The sequence below is a fragment of the Corella eumyota genome, chromosome 1, assembly GCF_963082875.1.
Source record: "Corella eumyota chromosome 1, kaCorEumy4.1, whole genome shotgun sequence".
Classification (NCBI taxonomy): domain Eukaryota; kingdom Metazoa; phylum Chordata; class Ascidiacea; order Phlebobranchia; family Corellidae; genus Corella; species Corella eumyota.
In genome coordinates this window covers 14822830-14835288 of record NC_137490.1, presented here as the reverse complement: position 1 = coordinate 14835288, position 12459 = coordinate 14822830, and the positions used below count along the sequence as shown (strand labels likewise).

The following is a 12459-nucleotide window of genomic DNA, read 5'->3' as shown; positions in this document are numbered from 1 at the left end:
CGTAATCATTTATTGGAGGTTTTAAAAAGCACGAAACAATTACAAAAACATTGGTATATGACAGCACAATACTTTTAAGACTATGTCATGACAGTAGTGTACCATTAAATGCACAATTTCCACTGAGCAATGTTCAATAACGAAATGACAATTCTTGATTTTGCAATGACAAAAAAAAATTATGATTGTTTTGTTTTTAATTATTGTGAGACAAAAACAAAACTGCAATAATGGTTTAAAAGTTGTGTAATTTTGAAGGAAAGTTCAGGCGTTTCATTTTTGCTCAAATAAATTTATTTTTTGTTTATCTGCTTAATCAATATTTTAATCATTTAACTGGCAAGTGAAATTTAAAATAATTTTGAAAATGGCGAATACTGAAAATGAATGTAGTGATATATTAAAATGCCATTTTATTATAAATCAAATAAAATAAAGTGAATGTGCAAAAAAAATGTCTACAAAATAACTAAAATGAGTGTTATGTTGATATACAGTAAAAAAGAGCACATTGTAATGAATGTAATGATAAAAAACGGCATATTTTAAACAGTTTAAAAATAATTTGTGCTGAATGGAAAGTGCCTAAAAACTTTTTAAAAACAAGAAACTTGTAGACCTTTAAACAGGCATTTAAATCAAGTGTGTACAAAATAGATCAAAAAAATTGAAATTAAAAACGAAAAAAATACCATTCTTTTAAAAATCTGATCTTAAGCAAATGTTTTAACAGGTCTATTTCTTTTTGGGCAGAATAAACAGCTTCTTCGTAAGCATGGACAGAAAACATGGCATTTGTTTTTTCCCGATCATAGAGCGATGTAAACATCTTTCCACCTTTCTCTGTGAAACACGGTCATTCACAATAGTAAGAACCTCCAAAAAGTCGATAGGTTCTGTAATACTTCTGTCTAGAAAGAAAAAAATAATATTTGAAAACAAAATAGAGTTGTCTACTTAACAAGGCGAGTTAGGTATATCAGATAGGTAAGAAACAATAGTTTTAGGTTGTAAATGGATTTTTAAGAGTAAGCTGGAATTGCTTTTGGTCGTAAAAGTAGAAATTAATGATTACCTGGTTTAAGAATAAATTCTTCCATAACACTTGTGAAATCTTGGATGTACCAAGAGCCATGAACAGTATCTCGATGAGAGTAAAAACCTAGAAACAACAGCAAAAAAATTAGGCATATATTTTTCAAAAGATTAATCAAAAAAATAAATTTATGTCAACTACTTAAATAGAAAACTATAGATATCCCTTTATATAATGATTTAACTGAAAAGTTTACATAGTTTTTACCAAAGAGAAAACATAAGAAAATCTAACCTTCTGCCACAGAATAACAGAACAAAAAGTCCGATCCTGAAGGTAAAGTAAGTGCAGGTGCAGCATCCACATACACTACAGGATTAGAACCTATTGCATCAACCACATCCCCAGATGGCTCTATCGGGACCTCGTGATCAGTACCTCGACATGCCTGAATAAAAATATTAAAAAATGTTTAAAAAATAACCAGATTTTTTACAAATTTATTAAAGTTTTATTAAGACAGTAAACACTTTTAATTTTGATGTAGCATAATTTAAGCTGTGTTCGTTAATTAGCAAGAGGAAGTAATTTAGATTTAAGAGCAAAGTCAGCCAAGTATTGTTTTTCATGAATATTTAATATTAATTTTGCTATATTTCACCATTCAGCTTTACTGTTTGTTTGTTTCTCCCTACTAACAGTACTATATTGTTTTTGTTGTTTTTATTACAAAACAGTAAATAGAATTTTGTGGTTATGGTGCAATATTTTTTGCACTAGCCTTGAAATTACTAAAAAATGTCTAAGGCAATATTGATTTTACAATAAAACCACTGAGTAATAAAATGTGAATTGCTTTGTTTGTGAGAACTGTTTGCAGTAAATAACAAGCCCATAATCAATAATACATTACATGCAATAACCACATCATACATTAGTTGGGCTATAATAATTATATATAGTAAATATTTGCTATAGTAATATAATTAATAACATTGATTATATAAGTTACCCCCCGAATTTATATTTACCTGGAACATAAAAATCTTGGGTTTTCCAGCTAGAGAAGGACATACATTTCCACGAAAAGAATCGACCACATCTTTTACCATGATGATTCCATCTGTCCCATAAATAGTTCCATCATCACCATGGCTCAATATTGCAAGCACAAAACAATCTCTATCTGTATGATCCTCTTTTTCAGCCAAATCAACAATTATCTAAAGAAATGAAGCCATTTTAAAAGTGTCTAAATGAAACAAAGTAGCAAAGTAGTAATACCAACAAGGTTAAATACAACTGTGTAACTTCAAAGCAGTAAAATGCTTTTACAATAAAAAAAGTTTATTATTTTCTTTTTATTCATGGAACCAATTTTACGGGTTTAGAAATTTCAAAGTTTAATTATTTACATTGGACATTCCCTTGCATGTTAAGTCTTTGTACAAGGAAACATGAAATCCTAGTTTTTTAAAAGTTCGTTTCAAGTTGTTGCCATCAACATCAGTTCCTGTTCTTTTGTTCATTCCTGGTCAATAAAAGAACAGCGTTGAATAAAAATATTTATAATACCAACATAAGGTTAGGTAGTTTAGTTTTAACAAGTTTTGTTATATTACTTTTATTTATTTTTGATCCATTTAATGTTCTAAAAAATATTTTTTTAAACAGACTTTTCATTTTAAATTATATATGTATATATACAATGGTTTCTTTGTTAGATTGAAAGTAAATATAGTGCTTACCAGTTGTCCTGTGAAAATTTTCGTTGTTGAAAATCACTGCATGGCCCCGGTGTTTAAGGTTCATGCTGTAAGCCCTCAAAGATGAAACTGATTTGCGATACTTTTCTTTTGACAAAGAGCGGTCTACCTCTGTATCAACATCTCCAGTACCAAGTGCATCAACCTAAATTAACCATTAACATATTCAACAAGAATAAAGAATGTCACTTCATGCATGTCAAAACATTGGTAAAGGTACAACATACTTACCTGAGTGTTGGGTTGTTTATCAGTAGTTGCATTGTTGTTTGAGTTAGTTTGGGGAGTTAAGCCACCCAACAAAACAGCACCAGCTTCTACTGGGGTACTCTTACCATCACTCTCCATAATACAATTTATACAAAGTAAATTTGTTTTCAGTTGCAATTTGTTAAATAATTTTTATTAGAAGTCTAAAAATTTAAATAAAACAGAAGTTACATTACCACTTACCCACAAAAAAGATACAATTAGGCATGTTGGAATAATACGTTAAGTGACCTTAATAATTATACAAATTTTTTTCAGCCTAAAAAATTGTTACTCGATGGGTTTTTGGTTTTCAATATCTTTGGAAAAATTTACATTTTCTTCCGTTGCTTTTAAATCTTTTTCAATATTTTTATTGAATTTTGTTTCTTTCTCATCAACAACAGTTGTCTCTTGGTCATAAAATTTCATTTCATTTACAGAAAACAGTTCTCTGACATTATACTTCTTTTGTTTAACATAATCTTTTACGACAGACATTGTACACACAGCTTTAATAACATCAACCAAGATATAAATGCTTTGCGAACGACAATTATAACTCCATCCAGGACAACTGTCATCAACAGCTGCACATATAAACTCAACCACAGTGTGCATATGCATGTGATCATTATTCCTCCCCCGATAAAGAATATTAAAAATCGGCTTTAAAGTCTCCTCATCTTCAGCCTTTTTCTTTAAAATGTCGGCAAATGCTTGTGGTAAATAAGACTCCGCACATTCTTTAATGTTAGTAAGATGTGCTTTACAACTTACATCCACTGGATGAATGCGAAGAATATTTCGTGATATAGGAATGGTGGAGTTCTGGTTCATGTTATTGATTGTTTCAACAAGTCGCATCACAAACTCACTTGGTTTAACTTCAAGTTCAGACAAGCGAATAAATATAAGGTTATTGCAACCACTGTTCATTGCTGAAAATCTTTGTTTTTGTTTACTTTGGGGCAGAAATTTGGTTTTGATCTCGCTTACTTCTTTGGAGAGTGCAGCATCAATATCACAGTCTTCGTCTTCTTCCTTATCCTTCTTCTGACATTTTTCTTTATTAATGTCACAGTCATCACTATTGTTAGTATCTGAATTTTCGATATCAACATTTTCTTGATTTTCTTTTTGCTCACCAAACCATTCATTTGCCAAAAAATTAAACAAACGAAACGCATCGTTTCGGCAAAATTTTTCTCTGTTTCTGTCGTGAGTTATTATTATTCCACTCATTCCTGCTTCTAGTTTTGCGTTTCCATAACTGAAATCACCCCCTCTTGATTTTTTCCCTGATTTATTTGAATAGGAATATTTGCGTCTTTTTCCCATTATTAATGAAATTGAAAATCTTATTTAAAACGTTAAAAAAAACTGCTGCACAAATTGAAATTTGTAAACATTTAATATAGTATATATATACGTTTAATACGGCCAGGTGGTACAGTAGTCAAAAATATTAACGTAAAATAATATAAAATACAAGTAAACGTCATTTTATTACGTTTTCTTACTACTAAATTCTAAATAAAGTCGCAATCCAAACACTTTTTTTATTATGCTTTCTGTTATAAGTTTATAGCTAACAGAAAACAAAGCATTGTAATAGTACTGAAGCGTAACGGATAAAAAACTGATGTTTTATTTTTTAAGTAAGTATCCTACATTTGAGCTTAAAAATTTTAGGCTCATTTAAAAAAAAACTTACTTAATTTCTAAACAATGTGTGTGACTTGTTTTTAAAACGTTTGCCCCTTGATACTTGTGTTTTTTATTTAGGACCGCCAGGAACTTGTATTTCTGGGACGTTGACTCTTAGCGACGCCGGTCGCTAAACTACTTTTAACGTTTTAGTTAATAACTTATATTCTGTCTTTTTACTTTCGTGGTACAGAAATTGTAAAGAAAGTAAGGGAATTTGTTGGAAGGGAAAATTAGAAAAAGGGAGTTTGGGTTTGGGATAGGGGTCGGATCAGCTACCAAAATACTTTAGACCAAACGTTACGTCATAAGTCCCCCACTTACCCAAGTCCCCATAGCCAAACACCAATTAGCAATTTTAATAACTTAGGAGACTGCATTTGTAAAAAAAAATCAATGATACAGTATTTGTTTCTTGCAGCATTTACAGAATGGTTGAACGCATTTTCACAACAAAATACAGTAATATGTATTGCTAGCAATTGTCGAAAATCGAACCAAGTTAACATGGTGGCTCATCATAATATTTTTTTAATAACACTTTATAACTTTAGGATCATAAGCCATTATAACAATGCCAAGAAATGATCAGTAAATAATTTAAAACAACCATTTTTTAATATTTTGCTAAAAATATAGATTAATACGTTTAAAATAATACTCTATTCTAAAAATGAGGATAATTATTATTTCATTATTTTAATCAAAAACAATCAGCGTCGGAATGCCGACAAAAGAATTACAAGACTAAAAACCCGGGAACGTGTTTTTTACGTCACAGATTTGTTCTTTAAAGTTTCTTTTCGCCTTGCACTCCTGCTATGCAGACGTGTTTTTGAGCTCTGTTTTTAGATGTTTATTTATTGGTAAGTTTCTTTAAGTTTTTACTTAACTTTGTTCATTAAAGACAATAAATATTGGTATTAAATACATAGGTTTTTATTTTTTAATAATCAATAGTTTGATTATTGCGATGTAAAAATTAGGTTTATTACGGCACTCATAAAGGACTTAATGTCGCAATCGTTTTAAGTTAATTAATAATAAATTACAAGATTATTATTACTAAAGTGAAATTTTAGTCAAGTTAGGGTAATTATTGTTACTAACTATGTAAGTTAAGCCTTTTTAATTAAAAAAAGAAAGTAAGAAATATTCAAACGTGTTTAATCGCCTTTTCGTATTAACCCTTGCGATACTTTGGTCAACAATCGTTGCCATGGTTTAAAACACGAGGCACTGTGACGTTATAGTAACCCTTTAAAAATAATTTGGCATATTTTGGTAACAACAATTTTTAAATTTAAGTTATACAAGTTATTTGCAGTGACAGTTGCATTAATATAATTAACAAAACATGGTTAGCTACCTTTCATAAAAAAAATCAATTAAAAAAAATATCGATTCCCATGAGATTTTAAAATTTACTTTTCTTAATACAGGTTTTTTTATTGGCTTCTTGGTCACATCGATCTTTATAAGAAATCTTCAACTTCTTGTGGATTTGAGCATTTTTTGAAATCTTTTACTACTTGTGGAATTGAGCGAGTTTTTTGGAATCTTTGACTACTTGTGGGTTTGAGCGAGTTTTTTTGGAATCTTTAACTAATAGTCGATTTGAGCAAGTTCTATGGAATATTTAACAGTTTGTAAATTTAAGTTTTCGAATGTTTGTCTGTTTGTGGACATGGGTGAGTTTTTTTAAAAAAACTTACAGCTCTTTGCGGAAATTTACAGACATTAACAATGTCATAAACAATGACTGTAACTTAAAAACAGAAGGTTAGAACATGACAATGCATAGCACTTTAAATCTTATTTATATATACGTTATTGCTGTTAAAAATGATCATTTTGTTCTATTACAAACATACGCAGTAATTGTAGTATAATGCTAAAATAATGAATTTATACAGGTTATTTAATTTATATGTATATAAATAACTTTTTTAAATTTTATTTATATAGGCCTATATATATATATTTTATACATTTTTATTACCTTTTGTAATCATATTGTTTTACTATGGTAAAACGAACGCAATATTTTTAGTTAATAACTTGAATTTATACCTCATTAAAATATTTTAATTAAATATTATATATTTTTTACATTTGTATTATTTTGTGATTATATCTTTTTACTATAAAACGAACAGTGATTTTTTTAAAAACACAAATTTATATATATATACCTGTTTAATTTAATTTTAAAAGAAGGTCTGCCTAACAAAAATATAACGATTCGAAATATTTTGTCAACTAAACTATGGTGTAAAGTACATGTGAATAGATTAAAATAGTATTAAAAATTTGAATAATATTTTGTTCTACAAGTTTAGAGTCTGGGTTTATAAATGTTTTTATTCCCCTCTCCTCTCTCCCCAAATTGCATTTAGGCTGCATGATTTGCATGGGTTTTATTTTTGGCATGATGTTACTAACTGCATATGCTTTTTGCGGTCATATTTATTAGCGCTAAGGCAAGCTTTTGCGAACCTGTCATATCCCAAAACATCATAAACTTGGTTGTCTAAATTTTTAGAATAAATATTGTTCGGTTTTTAAAGTTATGTTAATCTATTCGCTACTACATAACACCATTAGTGAAGTTGACATTCATTTTAAATTGGTATATTATTGTTAGGTATTACTAAACATTAAAGTTAAGTTAAACTGAGTTAATGTTTATAAATTACACAAAAAAGGGGTTACAAATATATTTTTTATTGTTATATACTTTTATATATTTTTATTATTACTTCTATATATTTTTATTATGATTTATTTGCATTGTAAAATACTATAACCAATAGTTATTGTTTATTGATTACACAAGAGTCGATGTTTATAAATTATAAAAGAAAAGGGTTAAAAATATTTTTTTTTTATTATATATTTTTATTATTATTTATTTGCATTGTGAAATACTATTACCGATAATGTGTAAAAACAATAACAATGAACAATTACATTAAAACGTATTGCCAATTAACATTGACTGTTAAAAATTACACCAAGGACAATAACACAATTTTTGATATAAAACACTTGAAATCTGTTTTAAAAAAAAAACTAGAATCCTGTTTTTGGAGGAAATTGGAATTTTGTTTTTAGAGAAAAACTAAAATCCTGTTTTGGAAGAAAAACTAGATTCCTGATTTTGGAGAAACATTGGAATCCTGTTTTCAGGGGAAAACTGGAATTCCATTTTTGGATAAACATTGGAAACCTGTTTTTGAAGGAAAACTGAAATCCTGTTTTTTCAGTTTTCCTTCAAAAACAGGAAGGAAAACTTAGGAAATATTGAAATTCTATTTTCTAAGAAACATTGGAATCCTGTTTTAAGAGCAAAACTGGAAAACTGGAATTCTATTTTTAGAGGAAAACTGGATTCTTGATTTTGGAGAAACATTGGAATCCTGTTTTCAGAGGAAAATTGGAATTCTGTTTTTGGAGAAAAACTGGAATTCTATTTTCGACGAAACATTGGAATCCTGTTTTTGGAGAAAAAATGGAAAACTAGAATTCTGTTTTTGGAGGAAACCTGGAATTCTGTTTTTGGGGGAAAACTGGAATTCTGTTTTTGGGGGAAAACTGGAATTCTGTTTTTAAAGGAAAACTGAAATTCTGTTTTTGAAGGAAAACTGAAATTCGGTTTTTGAGGGAAAACTGGAATCCTTTTTTAAAGAAACATTGGAATCCTGTTTTTAAAGGAAAACTGGAATTCTACTTTTAAAGCAATATTGGAATCCTAGTTTTGGAAAAAAACGGAACTCTGCTATTTGAGGAAAACTGGGATTCGTTTTTTGAAGAAACATTGAAATACTGTTTTTAAAGGCAGATTGAAATCCTGCTTGCAAGGAAATATTGAAATTCTGTTTTTGGAGAAAAACTAAAATCCTGTTCTCAGGAAAACATTAGAATTCGATTTTGGTTTTTGGAGCAACACTGAAATCCTTTTCGAACGGAAAACACTGGAATTTTATTTTTAGAGAAACACTGCGTATTAAAGAAAACCAGATTTTTTTTAGAAGAAATAAAGTCCAAGCAAACATGGTTGCTAACCACAGTTCAACAAAACTAGTCACAAAACCAAAAAAAATTTATATTGAGCTCAAATTCAACTAATATCACCTTCCTACTTGATATGATTTTTTTACAACACCATCCTGACCAATGAGATGTTTTTTACTACAACAACACTTGCCTAAAGAGCCAGTCATCCATCTAATTATCCAGGTAAATTTCAGTACGTTTCTTAATTTATTATGATTGGTTGTTTAATTTTTGTTTCTACTTTCTAAAACAATTAACTTTTTTTATTTTAATAGGTAGGTTTCAACAACTAGATTAATTGTTTAATAGATAAAATTTAATAATTCAAAAAAATATTGCATTTTAATTTAGGGTTGAATTAAGGTCAAATTGAAAAATGTTTGATCCAGCATAAACAAAATTGAACGCACAACAACATTCTACTTATATTTACCAATTTATTCGATCAAAAAAGGACTGTCAACAGAAATAATTTAAAAAGACAAAGTTACCTCAATATAAGGTCCTTCAATCAACTAAGGAACAATATGCTGATGAAAATCATTCAAAAAGACAAAAGTTATAAGGTAAATTCCTAAGAGAGATTTTAACTGGTTTCATGGTTATCAGGTTGAAATATGGAGTTTTTTTTTATTAACAATTTTTTTTCATTTTAGATAACTTTAAATTCAAGTTTCATGATACACAAGAAACAAATTATACAGCTGAACAATCCAATTTTAACAGGTAGCTAAAAACAAAAAAAAATGTCTGATTTGCTTTATTTTTTTTATTATAGAAAATTAAAAATAAGTTTTAATTTATTTTAACAGGCAAAATTATGTAACCTAATTTGAATAAAGGCTATTAACATAAAAGCAAAGCAATAAAACTTATAGTCATTCACACTAAATGTATATAATTATAAATTATTGTTTTTACTTTTTTGTAAAATAATTTTTTCCTTATGGTAGCAATAGCGACAAAAAGTAATAATTTAAAAACTATTTTGTTGAACTTTCAATTATATTTTCAGGAAGCTTCGAGGTAATTTCGCTTCGCATAACAAGACAAGCATTTTAACGATTGGATCAACTTAAATCTGTTATTAAAGACAATAAATTCAATGCAAACATGGTTGCCATTTAGGTCCCCAAAACTAGTTTCAAAATCAAACAAATTATGTATTGAGCCTAGTTCAACTATCGACACCAATTTTATGTAATTTTTTTACAAAACCATTCTGTTCAATAAGATGTTTTCTACTACAACAACACCTAACCGAAACTCCATTTTTCTATCTAAATATTCAGGTAAATTTAGTTCTGTTATCTACTTTATTTTGGTTTGTTATTTTCCTTTTTTTGCAAATAACTTAACCATTTTTTTAGTAGGGTTTAACAGTTATTGTAATATGATTTTTTTAATGCAATTTGGATAGAGGTCAAATTGATCAATTTTTGATTCACCCTGAACAATATTAATTGCCAACACTATGTACTCTTCAATCAACTATGGACAAGATGCCGACAGAAATCATTAAAAAAGACGAAATTATCACTATATAAGGTAAATTCTTACATATTTTTATTTAACTGGTTTTATGTTGTTCAGGTTGAAGTATATATATATTAAAAGTTTATATTTTTATCAACAATTTTTATTTTCATTTTAGATAACTTTATAATTAAGTTTCAAGATACACTTTAAACCCATTAAACAGCTAAACAATACAATTTTAACAGTTAGCTATAGCAAAAAAATATTTGTTTTGTTTTTACTTATTTCAATATAGAAAATTTATGTTAAATTTTAATTTATTTTTACAGCAAAGCTACATTGCCTAATTTAGATAAAAGGTTTCAACATAAAAGCAATGAAGTTTGAAACCATTTACGCTGAAGGTCATTAAAAATTTAAATTGTTTTAGCCTTGCATTGAAGACAAGCATTTTAATAATTTGGATCAACTTTGTACAATTCTGTTATTAAAGAAAATATAGTCAATGCCAACATGGTTGCTAATCTCGGTCCCCAAAGCTGGATGCTAAAATCGAATAATTTGTACATTGAGAATAAATTCACATAATGCCACCATTCTATTTTGTTTGAAAGATGTTTTTTTACAACAACACGTGACCTATAGGGCCATTTATACATCCAATTATTTAGGTAAATTTAAAATTAATGCCTACTTTTTTGTGGTCGGTTTTTGTTATTTTTGCAGCTTACATTAAAATCTTTAACCAAATTTTATTTAATATGGTTTAACAATAATGTTAACAAGATTTTTTTAATGCAAAGTTGAATCGGGGTTGAATCAAAAAATGTTTAATCCACCCTGAACAATATTAATTGCCAACACCTTTTCTACTTCTCAAACAAGTAAGGGACAATACACCGGCAGAAATCATTTAAAAAGACAAAGTTAACACAAAATAAGGTAAATTATTTTTACTAAATTTTTAATTGGTTTTATGTTGATAAAACGTGGTTAAAGTATTAAAAGTATGTATTTTTATTAACAATTTTTTTAATTATTTTAGATAACTTTGTAATCAAGTTACACGATACACAAGAAACAAATTAAACAGCTATACAACCCAATTTTAACAGGTAGACTTATTTTATAGTGTCTGGATAAAAGATTAAAAGCAAATACATACTTTTTCTGTTTTTCTTTTGTAAAAGAAAGTGTGCTTTAATATAACAAATGCAACAAAAAGGAATAAATTAAAAACTAGTTTGTTAAACTTTTAATTTTATTTTCAGCAAGCTTTAAATCGACTTCGATTCGCATACAAGACAAGCATTTTAAAGATTTGAATCAAATTTGCGCAATTCGGTATTGAAGAAAATAAAGTCGAAGCAAACGTGGTTGCCAATTAGGTCCAGAAAACTAGTTTTAAAACCAAACAATTTATGTATTGAGCCTAGTTCATCTAATGACACCATTCGATGTGATCTTTTTAAACAACACCATTCTGTTTAAAAAGATTTTTTTACTACAACAACACTTACCTGAAGGGACATTTTTTCATCCAAATATTCAGGTAAATTTAAGTCTGCTACCTACTTTATTTTAGTTAGTTATTTTTTTTTAAATTTTAACAGTTTGCTATAACAAAAATAAAAAAATGTTTGTATTGTTTTTACTTGTTTCAAAATGAAAAAATTAAGTTTATTTTAATTTATTTTTACAGGCAAAGCTACATCACCTAATTTAGGTAAAAGGTTACAACATAAAAGCAATAAAGTCTAAAGTCATTTACGCTAAAGGGTATTACGAATTCGAATTGTTTTTGCCTCGCATACAAGACTAGCATTTTAACAATTAGCATCAACTTAGCGCAATTTTGTTATTGGGGGAAATAAAGTCAATGCAAACATGGTTGCTAATCATGATCACCCAAAGCTGAATGCTAAACCAAGGAAAGCTTAAATTCATCTAATGCCACCATTCCTTTTAATTTTGCGTTTTTTACAATGCCATCCTGTTCAATAGATGTTTTCTACTACAACAACACTTAACCTAAAGGGCCATTCGTCCATCCGATTATCCAGGTATTTTAAGTCTGTTGTCTAATTTATGTTGGTTGGTCAATTTACCTTTTTTGCAGATAACTTTAAAAATTCTCTGTCCATTTCATTTAAGTAAAGT

At 28.2% G+C, this 12459-nt stretch overlaps 2 protein-coding genes across 2 annotated transcripts; both read right to left on the bottom strand.

Moving 5' to 3' along the window:
* On the bottom strand, window positions 1–3280 carry LOC145749360 (caspase-6-like). The gene is made up of 7 exons (XM_082565111.1): window positions 3034–3280; window positions 2785–2947; window positions 2452–2567; window positions 2068–2259; window positions 1331–1484; window positions 1076–1162; window positions 1–911 (listed from the first exon to the last, which is right to left on the bottom strand). Exons 1-7 carry the CDS (start codon window positions 3148–3150, stop codon window positions 736–738), a joined length of 1005 nt encoding a protein of 334 aa, XP_082421237.1. The 5' UTR covers window positions 3151–3280; the 3' UTR covers window positions 1–735.
* Window positions 3212–4429, bottom strand: LOC145749350 (THUMP domain-containing protein 1-like). The gene has a single exon (XM_082565101.1). The coding sequence runs from the start codon at window positions 4390–4392 to the stop codon at window positions 3343–3345; it is 1050 nt and encodes a 349-aa protein (XP_082421227.1). The 5' UTR covers window positions 4393–4429; the 3' UTR covers window positions 3212–3342.
* Window positions 4430–12459: the final 8030 nt, after the last annotated feature.

Excerpts from the sequence above, each read along its gene's own strand:
- LOC145749360 (XM_082565111.1), bottom strand. The coding sequence starts at position 3,150 with ATGGAGAGTGATGGTAAGAGTACCCCAGTAGAAGCTGGTGCTGTTTTG. Across the intron at positions 2,568-2,784 it reads AAATTTTCACAGGACAACTG|GAATGAACAAAAGAACAGGA; the intron begins GTAAGCACTATA and ends TTTATTGACCAG. Across the intron at positions 912-1,075 it reads AGAATTTATTCTTAAACCAG|ACAGAAGTATTACAGAACCT; the intron begins GTAATCATTAAT and ends TTTTCTTTCTAG.
- LOC145749350 (XM_082565101.1), bottom strand. The coding sequence starts at position 4,392 with ATGGGAAAAAGACGCAAATATTCCTATTCAAATAAATCAGGGAAAAAA.